At 35.6% G+C, this 16,896-nt stretch overlaps 1 protein-coding gene across 7 annotated transcripts in view; it reads right to left on the minus strand.

Annotated features, from left to right (window-relative positions):
- The window catches only part of DNM3 (dynamin 3), a 513,949-nt gene that overhangs the window by 268,776 nt on the left and 228,277 nt on the right, over positions 1 to 16,896 (minus strand). For 4 of the 7 annotated variants that reach the window (XM_054693472.1, XM_054693473.1, XM_037506477.2 and 1 more), the window contains exons 13-14: positions 8,394 to 8,445; positions 7,536 to 7,565 (exon numbers count right to left, since the gene is read on the minus strand). In XM_054693472.1, coding sequence (XP_054549447.1) covers positions 7,536 to 7,565; positions 8,394 to 8,445 — 82 coding nt within the window. The remainder of the gene's footprint in view (positions 1 to 7,535; positions 7,566 to 8,393; positions 8,446 to 16,896) is intronic. The other 3 variants (XM_054693470.1, XM_037506478.2, XM_054693474.1) reach the window with 1 other exon arrangement.

Raw genomic sequence — 16,896 nt, forward strand, 5'->3', positions numbered from 1 at the left:
ATTAGTTGACCATAAATCTGTGGGTTTATTTCTGGATTTTCTATTCGATTCCATTGGTCTGTATGTCTGTTCTTGTTCCAATACCATGCAGTTTTGATGATTATGGCTTTGTGGTATAGTTTGAAGTCTGGGAGTGTGATGCCTCCATTCCCTTCTTTTTTTTTCAGGAGAGCTTTGGCTATTCGGGGTTTTTTGTGATTCCATATGAATTTCATCAATAATTGTTCTATTTCTTTGAAGAATGACATTGAAATTTTGATTGGAATAGCATTAAAATACATAGAAGGAAATGTAGGCAAAATACTATGTGATATTCACATCAAAGACATCTTTACAGATACATCACCCAAAGCAGTGATAGTGAAGGCAAAGATAAACAGCTGGGACTACATCAAATTAAAGAGCTTCTGCAAAGCAAAAGAGATAATAACAAAAACAAAGAGAAACCCCACCAACTGGGAGAACATTTTTGCACACAACACTAATGATAAAGGACTGAACACAAAAATCTGCAAAGAGCTGATGAAACTCAACAAAGAAAATAATCCAGTCAAAAAATGGGCAGAAGAGCTAAAAAGAAACTTCTCTGAAGAGGAAATGCAAATGGCCAACAGGCATATGAAAAAATGTTCAACATCACTTGCAATCAGGGAAATGCAAATCAAAACTACAATGAGATACCATCTTACACCAGTGAGAATGGCACATATTAAAAAAACTAGCAACAACAAATGTTGGTGAGGGTGTGGAGAAAAAGGAACTCTTCTGCACTGTTGGTGGGAGTGCAAACTGGTCCAACCACTATGGAGAGCTGTGTGGAGATTTCTGGACCTACTAAACATAGAGCTTCCATATGATCCAGCAATTCCACTCCTAGGTATTTACCCAAAGGACACAGAAACATCAATTCCAAAGAGCACCTGCACCCCTATGTTTATAGCAGCACTATTTACGATAGCTAAGATTTGGAAACAATCCAAATGCCCAAAAATAGATGACTGGATCAAGAAGATGTGGTACATATACACCATGGAATATTACTCAGCATTCAAAAAAGATAAACACATGCAAGTTGCAGCAACATGGATGGAGCTGGAAGGGATCATGCTCAGCGAAATAAGCCAGAAAGAAAAAGAAAAATACCGGATGGTCTCACTCATAGCAGGAATCTAGAAAACTTAAATAAGGGACCAGGGAAATGAATAACTATAAGAAAGTGAAAATCAAAATCAACAAAAAACTATGAACCAGAGACACTCTATGGGGGGTAGGGGGCGGGAGGGGAGGGATTGGGGTCAAAATAAGGGGGCTGCAATTGTATGGGGAATATAAAAATAAAATTTATTATTAAAAAAAGAAAATAATAATCCTGTAAAATACGGGCAAAAGACAGGATCAGAAATTTCATAGAAGAGGGTATATAAATGTCTATTAAATATTATCAAGTGTGATCCATAATTGGCAATCTGTGAAATGCACATTTATATATTATTGTCTCTATCAGATTATCTAAAAATATATAAAATACAAATTTCCAGTATTAATAATTCAAGTATTTGAATATATAGCTGCTGAATCTATAATCTGGTTCAACTGGTTTGGAAAAACTGGAAACAACACAGATGCCTATACTTAGGGAAACGGTTAAATTAATTATGGCACATTTATACTGTGGAATTTACTATGTAGTGGTAAAAGAAATTTTTTTATCGTTTGTCTATGTACTAACTTGCAAAGACTTCAAAGATAGATGATTAAGTGGATAAAATAAGTTCAATTTCAAATATCTTTAACAAGAATCTACTGCATACCAGGTTCAATATATTGTTACAGATACATCTGTGAGGAAAAGACACAAAAGCCCTTGCCTTAATGGAGTCCACAACTATCACATGAAAGATGTATAATGTATGACCACTTTTATTTTTAAAATCACAAAATCAAGTGTCTTCATGTGTGCATGTATACATGTATATGGTATTTTTATATATATGTTTGTATATACACATATATTCTGAAGTAATAATAGCAGTTATACCTATGGAAGTGAGTGGAATTTGTGGGATGTCAAATTATATTTACTTTAAGTGCATCACTTAACTTTTTCACAATGAAAATGTGTGTGTCTATTTCCTGTATAACTTAAATGAAATTAATAGCTTCAAAAACATGTGTGAGGGGCCTCCCCTGGTGGCGCAGCAGTTGAGTGCTGGGCTGTGAAGCTGCCTGCAGCCTGTGCAGCACCGGTTTGATCCCCGGCCACCATGAGGATCCCACATGGCGCGCAGACCTCTCCTGCCGCCCGCTGCTCCCCTCAGCAGTGTACTTAGGTCCTTCTGCCTGCTCTGCTCCCCGCTCTGGCTCTGGTGAATTCCCTCACCCTCTCACACTTCTGACTGTACCCAGTGCTTGTATAAATAAATAAATCTAAAAAAAAAAACAAAAACATGTGTGACATTGAAACTTTGTGCTAAACAAGTTGTATATTGCATATAAGGAAATGACTGAATAAAGAACTAAAGAAAACTTGAAGCATAACTTCTGCTTTTCGAGGGTAAAAGCTCTATTCTGACCAATAACATAAAAAGTTCAGAGGATGAGCTAGCTGGTAAGGAATGGAAATGAGAGCAACATTAGCTCAACGGTGCTGCAGTAGACTTGAGTGAGACATCCAGCAGCTAACCACTGGAATTCCCAGGCATGGAATCAGGAGCAACAAGGGATGGAGTCTGTGTGTTGTTGGGTCAGGGGGAGACTGGGAGAGTCTCTCATAGGTTTGGCCTGTTAAAGACTCGCCTGAGGGGGAAAACCAGCACCTATTGGTGTTGGCTGAATAGCAATCCCTCCACCACCTAGGTGGTGGTGAAGGAATAGAGTGGAAATTTCTCTGGGATGTGAAGTGGAAATTAAAGAAGTGGAAATTAAAACAGTGAGAGTTACTCATTCGAGACCAAGGAAATGATACAATCCCCATGACTATAAACATTGAAAAGAGTCATGAACAGGAAGACATTAGGATGGCATTTACCTATTAAATTGGGAGAACATTCAGGTATAAACTTATAGTGGTTAATAAAATAATAGTTGAAGATAATAAACTTTAGAAAGTTATTAAAATCCCAGGGAATTCAAATCTTACAGGTATTTAACTTACTTGGAAACGTGCGCGCGCGTGCGTACACACACACACACACACACACACACACTGTTAAAAAGAGAGACAGGCAAAGAAAACAAAAGGGACAGAAGGAGAAGAAGGAAGCAGGGAGGGAGAAATGGTAACAGTGGGGCAGCAGGAGAGGCTTGAGAAGAAACCTTTTGTCTGTCCAGGTGCATGTTCCCCTGATAAAACAAGTCAATCTCTCTTTCTCTCCAGGTGTGTGCACGTCTCTCTCTCTCTCTCTCTCTCTCTCTCTTCTCTCTCTCTCTCTTTCTCTCTCTCTCTCTCTCTCTCTCTTTCTCTGTCTCTCTCTCCCTCTATCTCTTTCTCTCCATCCCCACCTCCCACCCCAGCCATGTAAGCATGTAACTAGGAGAACCCTTACCAAGGACCTGACACTGTGGGCACCCTGACCTCAGAATTCCAGTCTCCAGAACCATGAAAAATAAATGTTTGTTGTTTTAGTTACTCACTCAATCTACAGTATCCTGTTATACCAAGCCAAACTGACTAAAACAGTAAGATTAATTTCTATAAACCCAAGTTTATTCTATTCAGAGTCAACAAGCTTTCCATATAAGAAAATAGGACAGAGATAGATGCACAGAAGGAAGAAGATATGTGAAGACAGAGGCAGAGATTAGACAAGCCAAAGAATGCCAGGATCTCCCAGAAGATAGAAGAGACCAGGAAGTATCCTCTCTAGAACATTCACAGGGAGAATGACCCTACTGCTACCTTGATTTCAGACAGCCTCTAGGCCTGGGAGAATACATTTCTGTTGTTTCAAGCCACTCATTTTGTGGATTTTTTTTTATTATATCAACACTAGAAAACTAATACACCAAGGAAAATAACAGTGTCAGAAGTAGTACATACCTAATGACTTAAGTGTCAGGCTATGTGGCAATAAGCAATGCTATATTATCCTAACAGTAAAGAAAGACAATAACAATAGATCTCATTTTACACAAAAGGTACATGCTAGAACAGTTGTGACATATGCAAGTATTGGTATGACAAATTATATACTCACTGACTTGAATTGCCTAATTTTAGAAATGTATTCCCTACAATGTAATACAATACAGCTTATAAAAACTACATTTACATTTCTTTGCTGATAAAGGACAGCATTATAAAAGCATTACACATTCTGAAAGGATTATACCATGCCATAAATCTGAGAATTTTTAATTATTCAGCTATTTCCTTAAAAACAAGCACTAACACCTCATAATAGCATTGAAAGTGTTTTTATTAAAATTGGCTGCCTTGAGGAGCAATGTAGAGACAGAATAAAAAATTACTAATTTCTTCATACAGATAATGTTTTTTAAGCACTTTTAATTAGATGATCTTGGTAAAGAATTGCTGACATGCTCTAAAATTTTATAATATCTATTTAAAAGTACACATTAAATTGCATATTAAAATACTGGGGTGGGGAGGTATTTTACTGTTTTGTATTCAAATAGCTTTCAAAAATTAATCCATGAACCATGACTAGGTATGCAGTTTTCATTGTTGTTTAGGAACAGTTTTCAACTTTCAAGGGGGAAAGGCTCAATTAGAAAATAAAAGAAATTGTTTTGGGGGCCTCCCTGGTGGCGCAAGGGGTTAAGTCTCAGCACTATGAAGGAATCTGCAGCCACTGCAGCACGTGTTCGATCCCCAGCCAGGGAGGTAACCCACATGGTGCAGCAGACCTCTCCTGTCTCGCCCACTGCTCCCCTTAGCAGTGTATTTCAGTCAGTCTGCCTGTTCTGTTCCCCACTCTGTCTCTGGTGAATCTTCTTACCCCCCTGCACCTCTGGCTTACACCCTAGCTCTTGTATGCATAAATAAAATAAATCCTTAAAAAAAATGTCAAAGCCAGCCTCTTGCTTATGTCACTTATGTGACATTTCAGTGTGGCCAGAGGATCAGAAGGAGTTAGCTTTAGAAAAAGAGGAAGACTTCCATTTGCTTACTTACCATCTGGACTGTAAGCCAGAGGGTAGAGCCTAAGATTTAGTCACCATTCTGGTCTGAACACCTACCACAGTTCTGGCCACTCATAGGTTTCGAATACATAGTTGGTAAGTGAAGGGATGAATGAAATTTAAGTTTAAGCTTAAACTTTGGAACAGACAACTTTAGGTTAATTGTGTGCTCACATACATTTTTTTTTACACACTTGTTGCATCAATTTGTGAAATCTGTAAGACAAATTTCCAGGCAGACAAAATTCTAAATTTCTAAACACATAAAAACAAATATCATTTAGACCTTAAAGAAAAGTTTAGCTTTCCTTAAATCTTTCTAAAATATTTCAGGACAGATTCTGCACACCCATCCCTTAGAACCAGGGTATTAGAATGGATGGTCTGGATCACTTGATAGGATCAGAATGGATGGATCTGGATCACTTGATAGAAAAATGCAGGATATATCAGCCTCACCAAGCATAAAAACCAGCAACATTTAGCAGGTTGGGTTCCCAGGCTCTCTGGCTTGAGCTCCTTGATAGGAAAATCTGTTTTTATACAAATCCAGTCAACCTCAGAAATTCATATTCATAACGAGGATGGTTTTAAGTCATTATAGCTCATTTCTTCTAAGCAGAATAAAAATAAATAAAGTGGTGCTTAAATTTTATTATATTGCATTTAATCACTAAATTTGATTCTGGAAAGTAAGCTATTCAGGTCATAACCCCTTCCTTGCAAAAAGAAGGGTTAAAAAAAATGGTGACAAAACTTGACCTGATGTGAAAGTATTTATAGCTTTCATTTCATCTACTTGGTGTGACTATTCATTTGTTTCATAGCAGAACTGCAATGTTTTAATTATAGGGTTCTGCCTTTGGCCTCACAGGAATTGTGGGTAATAAATAATACATGCAATTTATTATTTTTTTCTGAGGTCCAAAAAAAAAATCAGACCTTCAAGGCGCATCTGGTCCCAAGGGTTTTGGATAAGGGATATGTATTCTATTACAACACTCAACCAATTCTATTATTTTTAGTTGTAAAACTTGCATAATGTGTGGGTTTTAAAGTACTTAACAAAAGTAATGTATCAGAAATACAATTAGTATTATTTTAGCATTTGGAAGTAATAAAACTTACAACTATTCTGAGTTTCCTTTCAGATATGATTGAAAGTCTTCATTTATGTTGCTTTTTCAATAAGAAATACTTCTATGAGCAAGAGATACTTCTGACCAAGAGGAAAGTTTTATAGGAAAATCCTGTAGACTATACCCAGTCTTAATACCATCATTGCAACCCATTCATCAGAATAATTTGCCACAACTTCAAATTACCCAAAGTGTTTCATTGTTCTAATTTTATAATTTTTATAATTTTTTTTATGCTTTAGATATTTTCCCTTGGAAGTTTCAAGCAGCAGCACCTGCCTGCTAGGAAAAAAATTTTCTACTCTCTGCAGGGCATAGAGCCAGTCACCAGTTGCAAACCTTATTAGGTTTATCACCTAGAGAGATATTTTCTACTCTTCCATCATACAACTGAGTAAACTCAGGCTTAATTTTTCCAAAACCATATGACTGATAAGTAACAGAACAAAATTTGAACCCAGGTATGTCTAACTCCTAAGTCTTTTCTTCAAAATACCCTGGTGCAAATAATTGACGCATGCTCCAAACTCATTCCCAACTTGTACATAGTTGGAACATAGAGGAACACTCTATGACTTCTCCATCCATGGCAGAAATGGATGCTTTTTTTTTTTTAATAAAAAACACCTCTACTAGTTGTTTGATACTATCTTTACACTTCTAGAAAATGAAAATATATGGTTTTGAAAGACACAACTTTAACACAATTGAAAATGCTGATGTAATTTTGGTTTTTGTTTTGTTGTGTTTTAAAAAGTAAGCAAAAATAATTGGAATTAGTTTGACTTATCAACAAATAAAACAAAATCAGATGATCAATATTCACCTACCTTTTAGAAGTATCATCTACATTAATTGGAAATATTATCATACATGGGAAAGAGAAAGACTTGCATCTTTTAACAACACAGCATAAAAGGACAGAGATGAAGATCATTAATGATTTTAATTATTTTAAGGCTCATTAAAATTAGGGAAATATCAAAGCACCCACAGTGTTAAGGGTTTATTATTATAGCATTTTAGAGTTTACTAGTTCATACCTTTCAATCACAGCAAGTTATTAGCAGTGAAGGGATGAACCCTCTTAAGAGGATTTTTATTTCAATGATAGGGTGTTATGAACAAGACAACCTAAGTTTAAAAAAATTAGTAGCAAGCGCTAGTTGAGTTAATCAGTTAAAGACAAACTGTGCCCTTGGGAAGCTAAATGAAAAAGCAACAGTAAAGCTTACAGAACTTAGCTCGTACAATTTGCCTTGAAGGCGGAAGATTGGTTCCCTGAAATAGCAAAGAATTATATGCTTTAGTTCAGAAAAAAAAAAGTTTTTAAAATAAAGTCTGTTATTACCTCTTCTCCTTTCAAAACAATGGAAAAAAATTTTAGAGCAGAGGTTTCAATTTGTTCAATAATTGTACCTCTGAATTAAAAAAAAGCTATAAAATCATCATTGTTTTGACTTGAAAAGAAATAACAATGCAAATACTCATTATCACATAGAACATAAAAGAAAACAGCAAACTGTCAGAGTTAATGCAATCTCTGCAGAGCGCTATTAGTCAGAGACAGCTGGCCAGCCCAAAACACAAAAACTCATAAGATCAGATCTTAGGAATTAACATCTTCATTAACCAACAGGAATTTGGTGTGGCAGAGATTGAATCCAACCACTGCATTCTTTATGAGCTGTCCCTTCACTGTTACTAAGCTGTGCAAATGTGTGAACTAGTCAGCAGCACCAGAAAGCTCATGCAACTACTCACCATATTTTAACCTTGAATTGATTCACAGATTCTATGTTAAATCAAATTTAGGGGTAATGTAAGCAAGCAAAGTGGGACACAAGGAGTCAAATTTGAAAAGCAGAGCAAATAGCAGAAAAGTTATTTAAAAATAAATCAATATGGTTAACTGCATAAAATAGCAAAAAAAAAAAAGGCAATTCACTCCAAAAACTTTAAAAGCAAAATCAAAACAAAACAAAAAGTTGCATCTCCAGCAAAATTTGCACATGATTAATTTGCATTTAAAAAATAGTCAATCAAGCCATTTAGTTCAAATTCTTTGCAGCATGCATGCACTGATTTTTTTTAAAAAACAATTCCTACCTGATTTCCAATTGTGTTTTTCTTGTGAACCTGACTGCTCCTCTGCTGAGCACTGAGAAAAGCAAAGGAGAGCAGCACTGAAGAAACTCTCAAGATGTTTTTCTGAACAAGTAGCATACAGGCTTTTAAAAAATGTCAACAACTGAAGCAGAGCTAATATTAAAAATCCAGGTCAGTTTAATTCGGGAAGCAAAACCAAGTCAGTGGAAATTCTAGTATCAATTAACAATCACAAACCAAAAACATAGTAACATCACTGGAAGAAAAGTTATATTGCTGTATTAACAACAATATGAGTCAATGCAAGTATTTGACATCCCACAGGTATGCAGATAACTGTACTGAATGTTAACAGTTAATAAACTCTGGACCATTGAGTATATGCCATGTTCTGATTGCTTTATAGATATTAGTAACTTTAGTTTTAACTTTAACCCCATGCTGTAGTCATTGTGAATCTGTTACAGATGGAGAGAGTAAGTCACAGAGAAGCAAGTGGCTTTCCCAAAGTCACTCACCTAAGTGACCATACCAAGCAATTTGAGTCCAGATCCCTTTGTGGTATTATTCAATCGCATTTCTGACAACTCCCATAGTACATCTCCAGCCTGCCCCTAACCTCTCAACTCCAGATTCATGTATGTTTTTGACAACTCAACATTTCTTCTTTCATCTAACAGGCATATCAAACTTAATATGTCAAAACTAAACTTGTGAGTCCTTCCCAAACCTGATCCACCCAGTCTTCCCCTTCTTGATTAGTGGCAATTTCATACTCCCAAGTGCTTAAGGCAAAATCCTTAATTCCTTTTTGTCTCACACCCCACACTCAATTACCAGCAAATTCTATTGACTCTACCTCTTGAGATGTATTTAAATTATAACCATCTTTTACCACTTCCATTTCTACCTCTTTGGTCCAAGCCAACATTATCTCTTTCCTGCACTGCACTTATAGTCTCCCCTCTAACATCTATTCTCACCATAGAAACCAGAGAGCCTATTAAAAATGGGATTATGTCACTCTTCTGCTTACAATGCCCCCACTGTCATTCAATTCTACTCCACTCAGGATAAAAATCAAAGTCCTTACAATGGCTCACAAGGTTCTAGTCAACTGACCCACCCTCTGATTTCCATTCAACAATCCTACTCTCCACCTCATTCATTAGAGGTCCAGCTGATCTTGTTCTTTTTTGACCCTATCAAGCACACTTTCACCTTAAAGCCTTCATGTTAATGGCTCCCTCTGCCTAGAAAACACTCCCCCCATGTATCTACATGGCTCCTGACATAATCTCCTTCAAGTCTTTACTCAAATTTATTGGCAAGATTTATCATGACCACTTTATTTAAATTTGTATTGTTCCATCCCTTTCTCCAAGATGCTCACCTCCTTTTTGATCTATTTTTTCCTATGGCATTTTTCACCTTCTAATATTATACAGCTTACTTATTTTTTGCATTTATCTCTGTCTCCATCTTAAAACATAAATTCCTTATAAGCAGGGATTTTTTTTGCCTGTTTCATTCCAAATTATAACCCCAGTGCCTAACCACTACCGAGCACATAGATGACTTCAATAAATATCTGTTGACTAAAAAGTCCAATGAAGTTAGTATCATTATAACATGAGTACAGAAGGATTAAAAGCTGGACCCCAAAAATTTAACCCCAGAGTCTTCATATTTAGTATTGTGTCACTCTATCTCTCAAAAGAATGAAGGCTCTCTTTTGGAATAAACACATGCTGATATAAGAAAACAATTCATTTTTAGTTATTCTGGGAAGACTAGCGATACCACAATCCTCTAACAGTTGCTTAATAGTTTTAATTGTTTTGGAAATCAATGAAATAGTCAAAATGGAGATAAGGTAGAATAAAGTCATCACTCAGCTATTTGAAATGATAGGATAACATGGCTAAGAAGCACATTAGATAGCAACACCACACTTAGAACAGTTATTTAAAATAGCAATCTTGTAATCTCCCATGATGTATTCAAGCTGCTTCTTTTAACTCAAGCTTGTTTAAAAAAAAAACAAACCTATAGTACATTTAACTGAGGGAGGGTAGTGAAAGGTCATGCTATAGTTGCGTACTGAACATATTTGGCATGCATTTTATATGAATTTTGTCTTTCAATTTGCTAATTTTAGCATTTCACTTTCCTCATTTTTTTGTTATTTTGTAGTTTTTAGTTAATTGCTTGATTCCCTCAATCACTATGAAATTTATCTCTCTCCAATCACTTTTCTCCACACACAAATATTTACTATTTGGGGTTTTGTGGTGAAGGTGAAGTTTGTGTCTATTGTTGACTGGGGGTCTGATGCGCCTACACTGCCCTCTGGCTGCCCATGATGCCCTCATGCACAGTGTCCAAGTGCTACTCTTCCTACGACTTTTGGTCTTTTCCATGCTTTCTTCCTCCAGGTCAGAATTTCCTTTCTGTTAAGAATAAATGGGGAAACTCCCTCCTCCTTCTCCCCTGCAGGATGTCTCTGGTTCAGAGGGAGGAAGAGAGGAGCACAGGGGACTGTGGTGATGGTGCAGGGGTGCCTTGGTGAAGGAAATTCTATGGGGACTACACGTGGGGGTGGGGAGGAAGCAAACATTGTTCAAAAAATGAACACTGATGTAAAATAAATAAATACATTAATGAATGAATAAAAAAGAATAAATGGAGAAACTACTATTATAATGTGATCAAGCCTTCTTCATGGCTACCAAGCTCCATATTGTGTTTTAGGATTTTTTAAGGGGAAATATTTTAAAATAAATCATTGACTAATAGTGATAACTTTAACACTATGACAGATCCACAGATATTTACTTGGAGTAGGCAAAGTATTGAAGACTCTCTGTAGATCACATAAGAGAAAAGAAGCTGAATATAAAGCAAAGGACATAGACTGTTGATTCCTTATGCCATGTTAAGCAAACAATATAACCTAAATTGAGCCCAGTCTGTCAGCTGTAATGTGTGTGTGTGTGTGTGTGTGTGTATGTATACATATGCATGTTTTAAGAAAGAGAGACATGGACAAAGGGTGGGGAATTGAGCTGTTTTCTAGATTCCTTTTAGGTCCAAGACTCAAGCTTTGAACTACAGTAGGCAAAGAGACTTTCCACTGACAGTTTCCATGCACTGAAAAAATGCATACTTAGCATTTATCACTTGTAAGACTATGCAAGAGAAAAACAGATTATTTTATAAGCCAAAATCAAATACTGTTAGAAAAAAATTCCCTTTGATTTTCAACTAATTTGCTTCTTTTTGAAGCAAATTGTCCCATAATTCCAAAGTTACTGTTGTCAATGATGTATTGAGGTACCTACTCCATAAGTAAAATAATAAAAATAAGCTTCCTAGTTAGAAAACATTCTTTTTCACAATTTCTATGTATGCTATGATAATTGAACTAAATGCATTTCAAAATACTCATTTTAAAAATGTATTCACGAGAAACATGTATTGACTGGCAAGGTAATTTAAGCCCTTTGGACATATTCTTGGTCAGAAGCATTTAAATGACTATCTCTGCAGTATTATAAAACATACCTATAAATAATATTCTAATAAGACATAAATCAAAAATTTTTAGGGTACCAGCTCTTTATAAGGCATAAACATGTTTATGTCTCTGGAAGACATAAACATGAGACATAAACATGATTAAGCTATGTCCTTTGCAGATAGAGGCTTATAACGTATCTAGTGCAGATGGGGAGGTAATAAAAAATATAAATTACAAAGAAAGAAAAAGTTCTATAAGAATAAATATGTGAGGATGTAATAGAAGAAAGCAAAAAAAAAAAAAAGCTTCTGTTTCAATGTGGAATATAATTACTCCCTATCATATTAGTGTGTGTTGTGTGTGAATGTATGTCTGTTGTTAATCATATAAATTCCTACTACACACAAGTCATTGTGGAAGGCTTTGCCAGTACACTGAAACACATAAAACTAAATTAGTTTTAATAGTAATGCTCTCAGACATAATGATTTTAAAAGTATATAATAAGAGGTTTTAAAAAAAATAAGAACACACTGGAAGACATTCAAAGAAAAAGAACCCATAATGTCACCTCTTGGCTCACAATTCTCTTCTGCATATTCTCATCTAGCCTTGTCCATGTGTACACACAATAAAAGATTCAAAAACAAAGTGGGCCAAGGGGGCATGTGATCAGTTACCCAGTAACTCCCATGCTTAGTAATTGCTCTGAACAGTCACATACAAGAAAGATCATTTTTGTCTGATGAGATATAAGATTTTCACAGAAAGCACCTGAAGAAAGGTGGAATTTTAATAGAAGAGGACAACCAACTGCATTTCAAGGAAATGAACTAGTATTAGCAAGGCCAGATGCTAGAAGATGAGGCATACAGGGAAGTTGTAGAAAGTAAAACTATTATGACAAAATTATATAATCATGGACTCGGGTTTGTAAATGATCTCAAGAGCCATCTAGTACAATAACTGTATGCTGGGGCCATAATTATGGAGAATTTGGCTATTAAACAGGAGGCAGCAGAAAGTATTCAAAGTTTTTGAGCCAGAAAATGGTATGATCAAAGCAGTGTTTTAGTAGAAATTATCTCCTCCAAATACTGACTCTGAAGCAGGGAAGAAAAGAAGAGGCAGTCCAGACCCCCTCCCTCTAACAGTTGGAGTTCTGCCCAGTTTTCAAAATCCAATCAAGTACCATTTCTGGGTTATGCCTTCTTAGAAACTTCTAGCTATCTCTTCATCCCCTAAACTCCCAAAGCTCTTGGTCTGTTCCTGTTTTATCTAAACAGAATTGTGTTGTAGTCTGGTCTCTGACTCCCCTCCAAAAAAACCTGCACCTTGATGACTTAAGGTGTGGATGGGTCGCATTAACTTGGGATCTCTACCTCTTTCACCACTGATATTATCTAGCACAGTGATGATGGTAGTTTCTTAAGAAATAGCTATAGAATCATATTTTAATACTGGGATCATTTACAACCAAACTACTAATTTTATGTGCAATAGGAAATTTTAAAAATTTGAAGAATTGTGTCATAAACGTGTACTGCAGTACATTTAGGGATCCATGAGTGCCAGGATGACTGGGACATAGCGTTAGAGGATGGGGTAGAGAGAAATAGTGACAGTTAGGTAAAAGGTAAGCCAAAGACACATTATATACAGTCTTGGAAATCATATTCTGAAAGTAATAGGGAATCCCAGAAGGTATGAGAAAGAATATGACAGGAGGCAAGGAGACATATAGTAACCAAGCCAGAGAGAGCTAACTTTAATAGTAGCAATAATGATAGAAAGAAATAGATACATTCAAAAGTTACCAGAAAAGAGAGAAACAAAGATAAGAGGGGTCAGGAGAAAAGAATGACACCCAGATAGTTTTTGGTTTGAGCAACCAGGAGTTACCATGCATAAAGAGTGGGAACAACAGAGAAGGTATAAATTATAAGATAAGATGGTGAGTTTAATTAGGAACTACTGGATTGAGACTTCTCTAGGGTATACAAATAAGATGCCCAGTATGCAGCCTAGGAAAAGTTTCCAGAATGGAGATCTGGACTTAAGGAATATCAGATGAACTTGGTAACTAAAACTATTAAATAGGTGAGTTTGATCAAGGATAATGCAGTGAGATAAGAGAGAAGAAAAATGATATAAAAACCAGTTCTTTAGCCATGATCAGAGAATGAAGAGGTCTAAATAAAGACTGAAGAGAATCTAGAGCAGAAAGAGGAAAACTCGGAGACAGTGAAGGGTTATTGAAGCAAAGGAATAGATCACTCCAACCAGGATCAGTAAATGGTGTCAAATGAAGGACTTAGAATTACCTGTTTATCTTGGCCAAAAGTAATCTCAAGAGTAATATGGTAGAAGCAAGACTGCAGTGTATTGAAAAGCAAAAGAGAAACACATATTCTAAGTCAACCCAAAGACAGCTTAAATGAATCAAGGAAATTTGTCCCTCAGAGATGCAATTCCAAGGCAATGTCAGGGTGTGCCTCTTCCATCAATGGTACCCAATAATGAAGGAACCAGAGCAATCAGTGCATTCACCCCACTCTAGAGTTGTGTTTTTTAATAAATAGCCAAATATGGCTATTTCAATTAAAATTTAATTGAATTTAAAAAATTCATTTATTCTGTCTTACTTGCCACATTTCCTGTATTTAACAGTCGCATCTATTTAAGAGTTACATGCAGCTGTTGGCTTCTGTATTGGACAGCACAGATTATAAAATAGTTCCATCAGCTCAAAAAGTTCTATTGAAATGCTCTGGAGTAAATAAACTTTTTTAGAATACTCTTTTATATTACCCAAGAAGATTATGAACACTTATTGAGAGTCCCTAGAGTGTGTCTTATCACAGGTCAGTCTGGAACCATCCAAACAGATTGAAGCCAAAGGGGGGAGAAAAACTACGTTATGTTAATATACCCTGAAGGATCTTTAGTGAAGTCTCAGACTAAGTATTGTACAAGAAAAACCTACAGAATTTTGGGGGCTTATAAAAGAAGGATACCTATCTTGTAAGATTCAGCTTAAAGATGAAGATAAAGTCCAAAATAACAGAGACAAGAATGAAAGAGAAAAGTGGAAGTCCACTTTTGAAATGGTGCTTGGAATATTTGAATTTATAATTTATCTGACTACATGATCCTAATAAATAACAAAGGCAAGTTGTTCAACCCTATCTTTCTGCCTGACAACAGTCCCAGCAAGCAAGTGAACATGTAATTCCTAGGTTCACATGAGTGAAAAGAAGACTCTTGTTATAATCTAATATATAGATTTCAATTCCACAACAGAGATAACAAAATAAATGGAAACACTATTATAGCAGAATATGGCCATGTATTAGGAGAAAATAAAAGAAGAATACAAAGAGAAAGACCAAGATTGTTCTGGAATTTGGTATCAAGGTTCACATACACTGCTTGTAGCAAAATGGCAACAGAAGCATTCCAGAAGATCAGGGAAGAGATATAATGAATGTTACAATCCATAGAATTTTCATGGTGCTCATATAACAAGAATTGAAATCTGCACACTGTATCATTTCAACTGTGAGAAAACAGGTGTTGAGTCCTACTCAACAGATTGAAAAACAGACCTTGGTCTACTGCTGTGGCATAGAGATATCGCTCTAAAGGTCTGAATCTGGACCTATCATTCTCTTAAACCATTGAAATGCATAAATCTTAGCACTCACAAGGCAAACTATGCCCATGGAACAAATGGAGACAAGCACAAGAATTTAAAAGTTCACCTAATAAACTTGCCTTTCTGCTCAAACAACAAAATTTCTGAGGAAATTAGGGAAGTGAGTGAAGGAACTAGCTTTTTTTTTTTAATTGCATAAAGTAGTTATAGTGAGTAAAAAAATATAAAATATAGGGTGTTTTCTTAATGGCGAAGAAAGACAAAGTAAAATCCATAAGCATAAGGAAAGTTGACGCTTCCTTCTAGAATAGTGGAATTTTAGATTTGGAAACTATGTTATAGTTGAAAGATCAAGCTTTTAAAAGTCAGGAAATTCCAAAAGTAAGCCTACAGCCATGCTTAGTTGGGCACATTACACATGGTACATATTTTATGGTCCATGTTTAACAAATAGCTGGGAGATGAAAAAAAGTGCTATATATTCAACATGGCAAAATTAATTCTATAGCAAAAAGAACATTTTTTAGATGACCTGAACACTATTCTGAGACTTAATATTCCATTAATCTAATTTTATATATATTTTTTTGGAACAAAAGGTTGTCTTAGATGAAAAAAATACATGCATAAAAAACTATGTATATCACCATCCTATAAATCTGAGAGGGAGTCCCACTTTTTTTGGCAACTCAAAAAGTCCCATGAAACAAATGTTATTTTCCTCATATCCAGATCGTAATTTTCTATCTTTGGAACTTAAAAATACTTACATAATTATCTTCAAATACAGCTTGAATTTTCTTCCTTGATGGAAACAACATCCCTGCCAATTTTAGAATTTATAGCTACCACCATATTTTTTTAATTTTTAAAAGCACAAAAAATACCACAACCCTCAAAGTGATTTTGAAGTGAACATTTCTTCATCATCATAATTATCCCATGTCACACTGAAAGTATTTCAACTCAGCATACAAATGGAAAGAACATTTACCTCCAAGTCTCAGTGTGAAATGTTACATTTGGAGATAATATCAGCAACTAATAAGTATTCCAGTGACAATCATATTCCAGTCACTATAAAATTCATAGCAAAGCAAAACACTGCATGTAGTAATCAAATTCATGTGTGTGTGTATGTCTGTATGATAGTTTCTCACTTTTACAGAGAAGTATTTCACAAAACTTGATTATTTTGATCCTCCAACAATCCTGAAAGGCACACAAGATAGGGATTATTTATGATTCCATTTGATAAAGCAGTATACTGACATACAGAAAGGCTAAGGGACTTGAACAAAACCATTGCTCATCAGTGGCAA

Source organism: Talpa occidentalis, unplaced genomic scaffold (assembly GCF_014898055.3).
Source record: "Talpa occidentalis isolate TD23 unplaced genomic scaffold, MPIMG_talOcc4v2.1 talOcc4.12, whole genome shotgun sequence".
NCBI lineage: Eukaryota > Metazoa > Chordata > Mammalia > Eulipotyphla > Talpidae > Talpa > Talpa occidentalis.